At 47.0% G+C, this 14,343-nt stretch overlaps 1 protein-coding gene across 1 annotated transcript; it reads right to left on the bottom strand.

Annotated features, from left to right (window-relative positions):
- Window positions 1-1,763: 1,763 nt before the first annotated feature.
- LOC109783904 (uncharacterized) lies at window positions 1,764-2,345 on the bottom strand. The gene has a single exon (XM_020342485.1). It carries the CDS (start codon window positions 2,343-2,345, stop codon window positions 1,764-1,766), a length of 582 nt encoding a protein of 193 aa, XP_020198074.1.
- Window positions 2,346-14,343: the final 11,998 nt, after the last annotated feature.

The raw sequence follows: 14,343 nt of genomic DNA, 5'->3' as shown, positions 1-14,343 counted from the left end.
GCAGCCGGCCGAGAGCTATTTTCCGTGTCACCACCTGTGACATCTCTCCAGGCACCGCCTGGTGTCCATGGGGCACGGCTGCACCCTCCACCACCTGCCGTCGCCGGCGGCCGTGGATTGTTTTCCACTCCGCCACCTTTGAACCTTCTTCCGCCACTACCACTAGCTCCTGCAGCAGCAGCACCTCCGCCGCCACCACCTGCCAAACCTGCTGTCGCGCTTCTTCCGCCGCTACCGCCCGCCGCTGCTGCAGCAGCACCGCCGCCGCCAACACCCGCCCAACCAGCTGCCATGCACCTCCCGCCGCCACCACCACCCGCGCAACCAGCTGCCACGCTTCTCCCGCCACCACCACCCGCCCAACCAGTTGCCACGCTTCTCCCGCCGCTACCACCCACCGCTGTTGCGGCGGCACCTCCGCCGCCGCCACCCGCCCTACCTGCTGCCACGCTTCTCCCGCCGCTACCACCCGCCGCTGTTACTGCGGCACCTCCGCCGCCGCCATCCGCCCTACCTGCTGCCACGCTTCCCCCGCCGCTACCACCCGCCGCTGCTGCTACAGCACCGCCACCGCCGCCACCACCACCCGCCCAACCGGATGCTACGCATCTCCCGCCGCTACTAGCTGCCCCTGCAACAGCATCACCGCCGCCTGTCTTACCTGCTGCGATGCTTTTGCCGCCGCCACAAGCAATCTATGGCCACCCCGCTTTACCTCAAGCACCTGTCAGCCACCCCGGACAAATTCAGAGTCCACCCGCTCACTCCGATCATATTCATGTCAGGAAAAGCGAGATTGTGCACGTGGTCGTCTCCCTCCTTGCAGGTTGGCTTGCTTGCGCGCTATTCATTCTCATTGTAGTGCGCTGCAGAAGCCCGGCGCGCGTGCAACGGTCTCAAGTCGAAGAAGATCCCAACATGGAGAACATTGCTCGCCAGTCTATTCGCTGCATCGGTCGTCTCGTCGGCTTAGCTTGAAGGTTTTGCTACCTGTTGGAATTCCATGCATGCCAAGGCCTGTAGATCAATAATCTCTCCTGCACTCCGTCCGTAAAGAAATATAAAAGTGTTTAGATCACTAAAAATATAAATGATCTAAACGCTCTTATATTTTTTACAGAGGGAATAGTACCTACCTGCTGCCATGCCTGCTAAGACCTTTTCAGTGTCATGTCTGCATTAGAGTATCTCAAGTAGGAGTACTGCTAAAATTTAATGAAAGAGATGAGTTGTCAGTGTCATGTCTGTGTTCTTTTGTTCATGCGCCCCCTCCCACTGATCATCAATATCACCACGGCGCAGCTACAGCCTGCCGTGGCCTCGTGCTCCGCCGATGCCGGAGGTGGACCGCAGCTGCCAGACCTGGTTCAGCCGGATATGGTGCGCCGATCGAGTCCCCGCCGAGTGACAAGTAGTAGAATCTAAAGATCACATCGATTCCTCAGCACAGCCTAAACTAAGAGCAACTTCGGGGCGATCCATTTCGTTCGCGGCCGCGCCGACCCAAACGGACGTCCGTCCGCTTTCGTCCGCCTGCCGACCTATTCCCGGCCCATTTTTAAGCCGAATTTGCGTCGGCGCAGACACAAGACGGACGCGCGCGCTTACCCTCTTTCCTCATCGGGTCCGCTGGTCGGTGGCACATTGGATTGGCCTCTCCACATCAAACAGCACACCCTCGCCCGCCTACTTCGTCGCCGACGTTGGCCATTTTTTCCGATAAAAAGATAGTTCTAGCGTACACAGATAAAAGAAAAGACCAACTACCCGTCGCTTTCCGACTCCGACTCGGTAATGTCCTCCTCCGACGTCTGAATATAGGCGTCAGCATGCTGCTCGTCTTCGAAGTCCCAACCCGACGTTTCTCGTAACTTCAGTTTTAGTTGAGCGGCTTGCTTCCGCGAACGCTTGTCCTCCCGATAGGCAGCTCGCTCCGTCCTCCTCGCGTCCCTCTCCAACCTCCTTTTCTTGTAGAACTGGCGCTCGTCGACGATGTCCTGCGGGAAGCGTTCGCGCCACACCACCATGGCTTCCACGTCCATCTCGGCGATGGCGAGGTGACGCTGCCGCCTCCGGTGGACACGACGATCCTCGTTGGTGAAAAGCCGTGGGAGAGGCGCGAGATCCTGCGCCCGCTGGCTCGACACGTCGGGAAAATTCATATCCCAACTAGGCCTCAGGAGGCGCCACGCCGCCGGGTCGTGCGCGCGGGCCGCCTCCTCTGCGGTGTCGAAGGTGCCGAGGATGAGGTGTTTCTCGCGAAACCAGATCTTGGAGGAGAAGCCGCTGGAGCAGCGCTCGCGGACTCCGCGAAAATCCGAAGCGCCAAGGCGGCGCATCGACATGGTGGCGCAGAGGCGGCGAGGCTAGTGAGAGGGGGCGAGACGAGTGGGCGACATACAGAGTGTGGAGGGAGCACCTTCTTATAACGAGCGCCGGCCGCGGCGCGCGCGCTAGGTCGCTTTTCCCCGCGCGCGCGAACCTTTCCCGCGCGCTGGAGCACCAAAACCAGGGCGGCGGCATGGCCGCTGGCATGATCTAAAGTGCGCACGTTCATGAAAATGGGTCGGCTCGTTGGGCGCACTGCCGACCCAGAGGGCGGACGGCGGGCGGGCGGCCGATCCAAACGGACAAAAAGCAGACAAAAACGCCGTCCGTTTGGATCGGCCTGTTGGAGTTGCTCTAAACCAACTTATAATTATGCCTGAAATTATTAGTACCATGCCATAACCATATTTTTTTAGAATTAGTTCAGCACAGCGATAATCATAATATCATACTGAACGCACAGCTAGCTGCTCGTGATTGAATGAATAGAAACTCGATGTCAAAATAAAGTACTTCATGGATGCAACGTGGCTACTATTGGTTACTAAAAATAGTACTATTATATCCGGAAAAAAAATAGTACTATTATATCCGGAAAAAAATAGTACTCGTATAGAGTAACAGAAACCCTATACCCAATAGGTAGTACTCCGACGCGGACGGAGTAGGTCATACCGAGTTGACTCACATGCCGACGCGGACGGCAGCGCCGCTACTTGCATGCGGCGACTAAAGGTACGGTGATACGGGCGATTCTTTCATGAGGAGGTAATAGCACCCCAGGTATCCTAACTTGCATCGGATGTGACAATTTAGTTCTAAACTTGCAAAACTTGACTCCATCATATCCTAACTTGCACCTAATGTGATGATTTAGTTCCAGGCCAATCACAGCTCGACAATTGGCAGCCAGGTGGCTGGACCGGTCAGCGCACGCACTTTTGCACAAAACCCCTGCCGTTTTCTTTAATCAACCCGCACTCACTTTTGCACAGGCCCGGTCAGGTGGGTGCATGCATGGCCGGGTCCAAGCGCCTAGCTGATCTTAGCATGGTCCAGGGTGGTGCAGGGTGCAGGGCCAGACGCTGCATGCACATATTCTGCATCCTCCATGCCCTGCCAGTCGCGCGACACACGCACCAGCACCGGCACCGGCTAGCCGTTTTGTGCCATGTAAACTGCTGCGGTGACTCGGTCAGTTGTTTGTGTGGTTTGGTTTGGGGTGTCCCGGCCAGTATGTCCGGGAAATGCTTAGCTTTGGAGTTTGCACATTTGGGTGTCGCTTTGGGTTAGTTAATAAGGATTGTCTCGTACTAGCCCGGCAAGGAGGTATGTAGTATACTTGCTTGATAGTGCCTCTCGTGCTGATTACATTTGCTTTGGCAAAGCGGGAATACAAATGAAAGGTGGCTTTCATATATCCTTAGTTGATGCCCAACATTTGATGGCTAGCCTTTAAAAGAACGGGACGCACAGCCTTTTGCCGAACGGGGGATTAAAATCATTAGGTCGGGCATTCACCTATTGCATTGCTGTGTGGTTCATGCCACTGCCAGGAGTGATATTTGTATATAAGGACTAGAAGATTTTGCACAATCGTCATAGTACTAGTACCGATCTTGATGCTTTAAGATTGCCCTCGCTCTCATGAGAATGTCATTAAACAGCACAAACACGGACGCAACCTCTGTTTCTTTGCGCACAGGGAGAGACCTGCAACTCGAAGCGGGACATGCACCACAGAAAGAAGAATCCTGTGAAACGGACAATCCATGAAACAGTGTTGCTAGGTCCATGAAAGTTACGGTTCATGCTAGTCACTGCTCCGACATATGATCCGATCGTGCCAGTAGCAAACGCTAGACAGTACTGTAGTTTAGTTATTTTCCTGAAAATGGGCCGCTAGCTGGTGTATCTTAAATTGACAGGATGGGTCGCTAGCTTGCACATACAAGTTCTCTCTTTTTCTCCCTCTCTTCTGTCACAGTCCAAAACAACACTACCATCTGAGCTGTTTGGGTTGGTTTCGTTCATATAGTAGGAGTACATCCACCGATTTCCATATGCATGCATGTGCATCGCTAGGGTTGCTTACTTCCTAGTAGCATAGATGCATGATTGAGTAAAGAAAGAAGACCACCCCACTAATAATTTCTTGCTAATTCCACGCTAGTTAACACCTGCAAGTAACGTACGAACCAGCTGATGTAAACCGTACGTGTCGCACGTAAGTTTGCAAACAAAGATGCATGCATGCATGCACGGGCCGTAACCGCGGGCATGAGTTGCACCACGTCGTATGCTTTCTTGATCGATCTCTCCATCTCCGGCAGCTAGCCGGCACCGTGGTTCATGGCAATATTCATTCATGGCGTATTAACTCGTCGCTACCGGTGGCAATATTCATTCATGGCAAGCTCGAAAGCGATCGCCTGACTTTTCCCGAAGAAGCCGGGGGGCGCGCGCTGCACACGTAGACATAGCTAGCCTGCTGCGACATATTTAATTCCAGTGGAGGTGAGTGCGGGTTGATTAAAGGAAACGGCAGGGGGTTTTGTGCAAAAGTGCGTGCGCTGACCGGTCCAGCCACCTGTCTGCCAATTGTCGAGCTGTGATTGGCCTGGGACTAAATCGTCACATGAGATGCAAGTTAAGGTATGATAAAGCCAAGTTTTGTAAGTTTGAGACTAAATTGTCACATTCGGTGCAAGTTAGGGTGCCTGAGTGCTATTAGCTCTTTCATGAGGGCGACGCGCGCACCGAGACAGACCAAAGTACTACACCGTGCGATGCATGTGCGTCGTTGCATGCATGCAGCAGCAGCTGAGCACAGGAGGTCGGTTCGCCCGGTCTGCGGGAACCTATTAATTATATTTATCAGGATACTACGTCCTCCTGTCCCGACACACTGATTGCTCTCAGATGAATCATTCTATTACAAAGAATTTCTAGTGCATGATATACCATGAGTCTAGGGAAACCGGCTCCTCTACCGTGCAGTGGGCACGGCAGGAATGCTACAGTATCCCGGGACAGTGTAAATACAGAAGGCACGGCAGGGTGAACTGTAGCCGAAATTACTGTTTTACACACTGTAGCAGAATGTACTGTTTCGGTTCTGTAGCATTCGCACTATTTGCGCACTGTAGCAAATAGATCTGAGCCATTTATACTGCATCTAACAGCTGATAGATGCCCAAAGGCAGGGTACTGTAGCGTCCCTGCCGTGCTCACTGCACGGTAGAGGAGCCGGTTCCGAGTCTAGGACGGAGTAGTAGATATGTGTTTGTTGCAGCTTTGGGAGTCAGATTCTAGTAGTAGAAAAAAGCGGAAGCTGTGACAAACAACTAATTCTGGACAGCTTTGGGTTGTTTTACGTGTTACAGCCCACAGCGACCAGATGGGTACTTCGTGATTCGTCATTTTCCAAACGCCAACCTTGCCTTTACTTACAGGACAAATGCAATCGCCAGGTCGATCCCATCCAGGCAGAGTCCACGCGTTCTCTCTCGTTCCTCTTTCTGTAAAATCATTTTAGGGTTATACCGCAAAACGAAGAGTTTTTACAGTATGACATGTGTGACGGCAGAATAAATTCGGTATGAATTATCGGCAAAATAGCATAAAGCCCCTTGCAACTAAAATAAAGATTGCAATGGGGCCTTTTGTCCCGGTGGAGCTCCACCTCTCGCCAGATCCGCCATGGACAAGGAGCTCGCAGCTTCGCCACTCGTCGCCGGCCCACGGACGCTATCGCCCACGCGCTGCCCGCGCGTTACCCACTTGCCGCCGCCTACGCGTCGGCTATCTTCGCTGCCTGGCCGCCTCTTACCCAGACGCGGACGTTGCCCGTGGGCGCCATCCACCCATGTGTCGGCCATCTCCGCTGCATGGTCGCCTCCCGCTATGGGTTGCTGCTTCGATTCGAGCTCTCCGACAGGGAGCCGCGGTGAACAAGCTGTTGTGGGTGTGCGCGGGCGGAGCTGTTACTGCTGAACTTTCACTCCCGCCAACAACTTTTGTGTGATAGGGGAAACCGTATATAGATGGGGAAAAGCTCGAAATTTAAGATAGAAAAGCTTCTTTTTAGGGCAAGCCATAATTTGTTTTTACGGTACGTGCCGTTTTGCAGGATCTAATCTGGACCTTTTTCACCCAAAGCAATAAAACGACGGTTATTTTATGATCCAGGGCGTTTATGGTATCTGACAACTCACAACCCCGCAGCCGCTGGGAGCCCGTCTCCGCCTCTAGCAATGTATGTATTACTTTTTTTCGCGGGAGAGCAATGTATGGATTACTAATTATATAATTATTGGGTTTTTATCATTTATACCACTAGTTTTGTCTCACTACTCAGTTTTGCCATTAAAAACTACAACTGCTAAAAAATGCCATCGTTTCGCGAGATGTTTTCTAAAAAATGCCATTACATATCACAAAAATGCAATCGTTCCGTTAGATGTTTGCTCAGAAATGCCATTAGACATCGTTATTGTCAGGTCAAACTCGTTGACCATGTTATATGACAAAAATACCCTATACCCACATGTCAGATCTCTATATCTCACAATGATAAGTGTGGACCTCACTTGTTCGCAGTAAGCAAGCGAATAATTTTAGAGAAAATAAGAACGCTGTTGGGATCAAGTGGGACCCATATGTAGTGAGATAGAGGGGGAGCTGACATGTTAGTCTATAGGTATTTTGGTCATTATGACATGGAAAATGAGGTTTGAGCTGACAATCATGGTGTCAAGTGGCATTTTTGAGCATGCGCTTAACGAAGCGATGGCATTTTTGAGCAGTTGAAATTCCTAATGGTAAAACTGAGTAGTGAGAGACAACCAGTGACATAAATGATAAAAACCTATATGAACTATATATTGTACAAATAATTCTTGTATGAACAAGTGACGTGACAACATAATTCTTTTACACTATTATTCTGCGTATATATTAGCAAAATGGTGAGACAAATATTGTTTTGAAATATTTTATACATTACTATAGAACAAACATTTCTCTGTCAGTGAAAATACCATTTAAACAGATTATTAACAAAGAATCAGCAAATTATATTGATCTCAGTACTCTAGGGGTATTTTAGCCTTTTCATCATATCACATTCGTTTCCACATCTACGTTGCCAAACGGCTAAGAGCATCTCGAACGCGGACCCTCAAACCACCCGCATCCGTCTGAACCGCGCGGTCCGGACATGTTTTGTCATCAAATACGGGTATGTATCTGACCGCAGGCCGGTCCGGATGTCCTTTTCCCTGCAAAGCGAAAGCGAACCGGGGGGAGGGGCTCTGTGGGAGTCCGGACCGCTGTCACGCAAGCGTCCGATAACTCTGGCCCACCAAAAGCCCTCTCCCTCGCTCACGCCCTTTTTCGCCAGACCGTCAGCATCGCATTCATGCCGGCCCAGAGCGGGCGCGACCACTCACTAGAGCCGGCATTCGACATGCTGACCGAGAGCGCCACAGCCATCGCCGGGCCGTCCTCGTTCGTCCAGGCTGGCTAACGCCATTTCCTAGCAAATTTGCCGCGAGTGATGGCGACAATGTGTCCGACAGGCAGAGGTAGAAGCCATGTTCGCGGAGGTCAACGTGGCAGCGAAGGAATTTGACTATGGCACCGACGACGATGTCGCCAACTCTGCATCGACTATGTCTGCGGCCTCTGTCAACACCGAGAAAAAGTAGACCATGGGAGGTCGTCGCTGCTTGTGTATCACGAAGGCCACCGCCTACGCCTTGTCGGCCTATGCAACCGGTGACTTCCTCGCTTACAGAGGGGCATAGGCCACGGTGACCGTCTTCCCCGACCCAAAACCAACGGTGATCCGTGCTTCACGGAAGCTGAGACTACTCTTTCCCTCCCGTTAAAGCATATCCTTCCAGGACTCCGGGCGGTCCGGCGAGCTTGCTACCGGACATAGGGAAGACATGTCATGGGAAACGGGATCCGCCGTGGCCGAGATAGACTAGGTTAGAATAGCGTAGCCCAGTCTGTTATAGTTTAGTTGAAATATATATGAAATGTAAATGTTTTCATCTAGTTTATATGAAAACCATCCGGTTTGCATGAATTTTTGTTCGGTTTATTGAGATCTTAAAATGTATGCGGCTACGGTTGAATGGCCGGCTCCCATATTTGTGTCCGCGGAGTGGTTTTCTTCGGTCCGCGGATGGATGTGGTATCGGTTTAAGAGTCGGTGTTAGAGATGCTCTAACCTTCACTACAACAACTTGCCCACCACAGGAGCTAGCTCCACCACCACAGCAGGTCCACGACTGATTCCGTATAATCTGCAGCCTAAACAAACAAGACTATAGTACGTAGGACAATTGATGCATCATCCGTAGAAACGGATATTCCTCTCCGGTTCCTCCTCCGTCATGCGCAGTGCGGCTGCGCCCATCGACAAAGTGGGCAGGGGGAGGTGTTTAAAATATGCCCTAGAGGATATAATAAAGATGTTGGTATCATATTTCCTTGTTCATGATAAGTTTTTATACTCCATGCTATATTTGTATTAACTAGAAACTCAAATACATGTGTGAATACATAAACAAACATAGTGTCCCTAGTGAGCCTCTACTAGACTAGCTCGTTGATTAAAGATGGTTAAGGTTTCCTAAGCATAGACATGGGTTATCATTTAATAACGGGGTCACGTCATTAGGAGAATGATGTGATGGACGTACCCAATCATAAGCTTAGCATTTGATCATGTCACTTAGTTTAATTGCTACAACCTTCAGTTCCTCATGAGCTCCTGCTCCTCCTCAGGTGTCATTGGAGTGGGTGGTGGCGCTGACGGCGACGGCGACGGCGTCGGAGTCAGGCCGCAAACCAGCCTACGCCCGCGTGACTAGGGCGACCTGGGAGCGGGCGCCCGACGCTGAGAGCGCGGCCGCGGCGGGCTCAGAGCACGGCCGCCAAAGAAAGATTGCTGCGCATGTCGTGCTCGTCGCGGAGCCATGTATCCCACAGAGGGGAGTCCACGGCGTACCTCCAGTCGTCGATGAGGTCCGGCGGCAGGCGGGCGCAACGTCGGTTGATCTCCTCCCGACGGGCTCGACCGCTCACCAGGATCGAGTATATGGGCACCCGATCCACAGAGAAGTGCCAGCTATTGGGGAGGTGCACGTCCGTCCATGATACGTCCATTTTGCATCATGTTTTCTTACTGTTATTTATAATGTTTTTATCCATAATAATACTTTTTGGAGTAATTCTAATGCCTTTTCTCTCATAATATGCAAGGTACACACTAAGAGGGAGAACTCCGGCAACTGGAAATGTGGACCTGGAAAAGCTATGTCAGGCTACCTATTCTGCACAACTCCAAACAAGCTGAAACTTCACGGATATATTTTATGGAATATTGGAGCAAATAACTACCAGGGGGCCCACCAGGTGGGCACAACCCACCTGGGCGCGCCAGGGAGCCCAGGCGCGCTCTGGTGGGTTGTGCTCACCCAGGCCCACCTCCGGTGCCCATCTTCTGGTATATAGGTCATGTTGACCTAGAAAAAAATAAGGAGAGGACTTTCGGGACGGAGCGCCGCCGTCTCGAGGCGGAACTTGGGCAGGAGCACTTTTGCCCTCCGTTGGAGCGACTCCGCCGGGGAAACTTCCCTCCCGGAGGGGGAAATCATCGTCACCATCATCACCAACAACTCTCCCATCTTGGGGAGGGCAATCTCCATCAACATCTTCAACAACACCATCTCATGTCAAACCCTAGTTCATCTCTTGTGTTCAATCTTGTTACCGGAACTATAGATTGGTGCTTGTGGGTGACTAGTAGTATTGTTTACATCTTGTAGTTGATTACTATATGGTTTATTTGGTGGAAGATTATATGTTCAAATCCATTATGCTATTTAATACTCCTCTGATCATGATCATGATTATTATTTGTGAGTAGTTACTTTTGTTCTTGAGGTCACGGGAGAAATCATGTTGCAAGTAATCATGTGAATTTGATATGTGTTCGATATTTTGATAATATGTATATTGTGATTCCCTTACTGGTGTCATGTGAACGTCGACTACATGACACTTCACCATATTTGGGCCTAAGGGAATGCAATGTGGAGTAGCAATTAGCTGATGAGTTGCGAGAGTGACAAAAGCTTAAACCCAGTTTATGCACTATTCCGTAAGGGAGCGATTGGATCCAAAAGTTTAATGCTATGGTTAGAGTTATTCATAATACTTTTCTCATAGTTGTGGATGCTTGCGGGAGGGTTAATCATAAGTAGGAGGTTTGTTCAAGTAAGAACAGCACCTAAGCACCGGTCCACCCACATATCAAATTATCAAAGTAGTGAACACGAATTAAACCAACATGATGAAAGTGACTAGATGAAATTCCCGTGTACCCTCAAGAACGCTTTGCTTATCATAAGAGACCATTTTGGCCTGTCCTTTGCCTCAAAAGGATTGGGCTACCTTACTGCACTTTTGTTACTACTATCTTTACTTGCTCGTTACAAATTATCTTGCTATCAAACTACTCTGCTACTTACAATTTCAGCACTTGTAGACATTACCTTACTGAAAACTACTTGTTATTTCCTTCTGCTCCTCGTTGGGTTCAACACTCTTACTTATCGAAAAGAGCTACAATTGATACCCTTTACTTGTGGGTCATCAAGGATATTTTCTGGCGCCATTGCTGGGGAGTGAAGCGCCTTTGGTAAGGAAACATTTATATAGTGTGCTGAAATTGATTGTCACTTGTTACTATGGAAAACAATCATTGAGGGGTTTGTTCGGGGTATCTTCACCTTGACCGGAACCACAATTAGCTACCCCTCAACCTACTGCACCTACTGAAAATATTGAATATGAAACTCCTTTGGGTATGATAGAACAACTGCTAGCTAATCCTTATGTAGGAGATGGAACCGAACATCCTGATATGCACTTGATATATGTGGAACAGATTCGTGGATTGTTTAAGCTTGCAGGTTTACCCGAAGATGAAGTTATGAAAAAGGTTTTCCCTTTATCTTTGAAGGGAAAGCATTTGCATGGTATAGGCTATGCGATGATATTGGATCATGGAATTGGAATCGTTTGAAATTGGAGTTCCACCAAAAAAATTATCCTATGCATCTAGTTCATCGTGATCGGAATTATATATATAATTTTTGGCCTCGTGAAGGAGAAAGTATCGCTCTAGCTTGGGGAGGCTTAAGTCAATGTTATATTCATGCCCTAATCATGAGCTCTCAAGAGAAATTATTGTCCAGAATTTTTATGCTCGGCTTTCTCGTAATGATCAAACCATGCTTGATACTTCTTGTGCTGGTTCTTTTATGAAGAAGACTATTGAATTCCGGTGGGATCTTTTGGAAATAATTAAACGCAACTCTGAAGATTGGGAACTCGACGAAGGTAAGAGTCAGGTATTAAACTTAAGTATGATTGTGTTAAATCTGTTATGGATACCGATGCTTTTCAAAAGTTCAGCACTAAATATGGACTTTACTCTGAGATAGTAGCCTCCTTTTGTGAATCATTTGCTACTCATGTTGAACTCCCTAAAGAGAAGTGGTTTAAATATCACCCACCTATTAAAGAAGAAATTAAAGAACCGGTACCAGTTAAAGAATAAACTATACTTTATAATGTTGATCTAGTTGTTCCTTCTCCTTATATTGAGAAACCACCTTTCCCTATTAGGATAAAGGAACATGCTAAAGTTTCAACTGTGGTTAACAAAAGCTATATTAGAACACCTAAACCTAATGAACAAATCAAAGTAGTACCTAGCATTGCTATGGTTAAAGATCTCTTGGAAGAAGATATGGATGGGCATGTTATTTACTTCTGTGAAGAAGCTGCTAGAATTGCCAAACCTGATAAAAAGGATAAACATATACCTGTTGTTGGCATGCCTGTCATCTCAGTTAAAATAGGAGATCACTGTTATCATGGTTTATGTGACATAGGTGCTAGTGTGAGTGCTATTCCTTATTCCTTATATCAAGAAATTATGAATGACATAGCACCCGCAGAGATAGAAGACATAGATGTTACTATTAAACTTGCTAATAGAGACACTATATCACCAATTGGGATTGTTAGAGATGTTGAAGTCTTGTGTGGGAAGATAAAATACCCTACTGATTTCCTTGTTCTTGGTTCCCGACAAGATGACTTCTGTCCCATTATTTTTTGATAGACCTTTCTTGAACACCGTTAATGCTAGAATAGACTGTGAGAAACAAACTGTGGGTGTTAGTTTTGGTAATGAGTCTCATGAGTTTAATTTTTTCAAGTTTAGTAGAAATCTTCATGAAAAAGAATTGCCTAGTAAGGATGACTTAATTGGTCTTGCTTCTATTGCTGTGCCACCTACTCATCCTTTAGAACAATATTTGCTAGACCATGAAAATGATTTACATATGCATGAAAGGAATGAAATAGACAAGATTTTCTTTGAACAACGTCCTCTGCTTAAACACAATTTGCCTATTGAAACTCTAGGAGGTCCTCCTCCACCTAAAGGTGATCCTGTGTTTGAATTAAAACAATTGCCAAACACTTTGAAATATGCTTATCTTGATGAAAAGAAGATATATCCTGTTATTATTAGTGCTAACCTTTCAGAACATGAAGAAGAAAGATTATTGAAAGTTCTAAGGAAGCACCAAGATGCTATTGGATATACTCTTGATGACTTAAAGGGCATTAGTCCCACTCTATGTCAGCACAAAATTAATGTGGAACCTGATGCTAAACCCGTTGTTGATCACCAACGTCGGTTAAATCCGAAGATGAAAGAAGTGGTAAGAACGGAAATATTAAAACTTCTAGAAGCAGGTATAATCTATCCTATAGATAATAGTAGATGGGTAAGTCCTGTCCATTGTGTCCCTAAGAAAGAAAGTATTACTGTTGTTCCTAATGATAAAAATGAACTTATTCCACAAAGAATTGTTACATGCTATAGAATGGTAATTGATTTTAGAAAATTAAATAAAGCAACTAGAAAAGATCATTACCCTCTCCCTTTTATTGATCAAATGTTAGATAGATTATCTAAGCACACACACTTTTGCTTCCTTGATGGTTACTCTGTTTTTTCCCAAATACCTGTTTCTCAACCTGATCAAGAAAAGACCACTTTTACTTGTCCATTTGGAACTTATGCTTATAGACGTACGCCTTTTGGTTTATGCAATACACCTGCTACCTTTCAAAGATGTATGACTGCTATATTCTCTGACTTTTGTGAAAAGATTGTTGAGGTTTTCATGGATGACTTCTCTGTTTATGGGAAGTCTTTTTGATGATTGTTTAAGCAATCTTGATCGAGTTTTGCAGAGATGTGAACAAACAAATCTTGTCTTGAATTGGGAGAAGTGCCACTTTATGGTTAATGAAGGCATTGTCTTGGGTCATAAAATTTCTAAAAGCGGTATTGAAGTGGACAAAGCTAAGGTTGATGCAATTGAGAAAATGCCATGTCCTAAAGATATAAAATGTATTCATAGTTTCCTAGGTCATGCTGGTTTCTATAGGAGATTTATCAAAGACTTTTCTAAAATTTCTAGGCCTCTCACTAGTCTTTTGCAAAAGGATGTTCCTTTTGTTTTTGATGATGATTGTTTAAAAGCCTTTGAAACACTCAAGAAAGCCTTAATTTCTGCACCTATTGTTCAACCACCTGATTGGAACTTGCCTTTTGAAATTATGTGTGATGCTAGTGATTATGTTGTTGGTGCTGTTCTAGGACAAAGAGTTGATAAGAAATTGAACGTTATTCATCATGCAAGTAAAACTCTAGACAGTGCTCAAAGAAATTATGCTACTACTGAAAAAGAATTCTTAGCAGTGGTGTTTGCTTGTGATAAATTTAGACCTTATATTGTTGATTCCAAAGTAACTGTTCACACAGACCATGCTGCTATTAAATATCTTATGGAATAGAAAGATGCTAAACCTAGACTTATTCGATGGGTTCTCTTGTTACAAGAATTT

The sequence above is a fragment of the Aegilops tauschii genome, chromosome 4 (assembly GCF_002575655.3).
Source record: "Aegilops tauschii subsp. strangulata cultivar AL8/78 chromosome 4, Aet v6.0, whole genome shotgun sequence".
NCBI classification, from domain to species: Eukaryota; Viridiplantae; Streptophyta; class Magnoliopsida; order Poales; family Poaceae; genus Aegilops; species Aegilops tauschii.
This window is presented reverse-complemented; position numbering and strand designations above follow the sequence as displayed.

Bases quoted from the DNA above. Each gene is read 5' to 3' on its own strand.
- LOC109783904 (XM_020342485.1), bottom strand. From the start codon at position 2,345: ATGTCGATGCGCCGCCTTGGCGCTTCGGATTTTCGCGGAGTCCGCGAG.